Genomic DNA, 807 nt, shown 5'->3' with positions numbered 1-807 from the left:
TGTTTGATGTCAGTGATGTGGGCCAGTTTTTTTATGTGAAACTGCAGCTTTTTAGTTGAGTCATGCAACTAAATTAAATTGTGGTAGAATTGGATACAAACCACCTTCAGTCTCATTTAAGTGGGAGCACGTTATGTTTATTTTAACAAGTCATTTTGCTCTGAGAATCGTGTCGTGGTGTGTGAGGTAACATTTGAGGTTTGCCTGCAGATTGGCTTCATTCGCTTAAGCTTTTGATGAAGAGGAGGGACCTTCTTCATCAAAGCAGCATAACTATTGTAAGCAGGGAGAATAAGATTCTATCTGAAAGTTTATATGAAATAAATGGTTTTTGGTGTGCAAACACACCCGTGTTGGTTTAATCTTCTTTTCATTTTTTGTGCAAAGACTTTCTGTTGCAAATCCAAAGTGAATAAACACATGTAGGCTTAAATTTTCTTTTTCAAATACCTTTGTGTGTTTGTGTGTGTGTGTTTCAGGCATGCAGGACTTCAACTACCTATACACAAACTGCTTTGAGATTACTCTGGAGCTGAGCTGTGACAAGTTTCCTGCAGAATCGGCTCTGCCCAGAGAATGGCTCGGCAACCGAGAGGCCCTGGTTTCATACCTGGAACAGGTCCGAACACACATTTTGAACAACTTATTCTCTTTTCTTTAATGTGCGCTGTCATTTTCTAGTTCTAAGTAAGCTTTTTGTGATTTATAAATTTATTTTGCCCACAATTAAGCATGAAAAGTGGCTTTTCTTCAAAGATAATCTGAAACTACTCGATAAAAAAAAAGATCCACATGGCTCAAAATAAA

General features: G+C 37.5%; 1 protein-coding gene across 1 annotated transcript in view; it reads left to right on the top strand.

Moving 5' to 3' along the window:
- The window catches only part of cpn1 (carboxypeptidase N, polypeptide 1), a gene marked incomplete at its 3' end in the record, with an annotated part of 14,120 nt that overhangs the window by 11,847 nt on the left and 1,466 nt on the right, over positions 1 to 807 (top strand). The window contains 1 exon segment of the mRNA XM_014033404.1: positions 480 to 619. Within this exon segment, the coding sequence (XP_013888858.1) occupies positions 480 to 619 (140 nt within the window).

The sequence above is a fragment of the Austrofundulus limnaeus genome, unplaced genomic scaffold (assembly GCF_001266775.1).
Source record: "Austrofundulus limnaeus strain Quisiro unplaced genomic scaffold, Austrofundulus_limnaeus-1.0 Scaffold1725, whole genome shotgun sequence".
Classification (NCBI taxonomy): Eukaryota; Metazoa; Chordata; class Actinopteri; order Cyprinodontiformes; family Rivulidae; genus Austrofundulus; species Austrofundulus limnaeus.
Note: the sequence above shows the minus strand (reverse complement) of the source record. Positions and strands in the feature narration are given on the sequence as shown.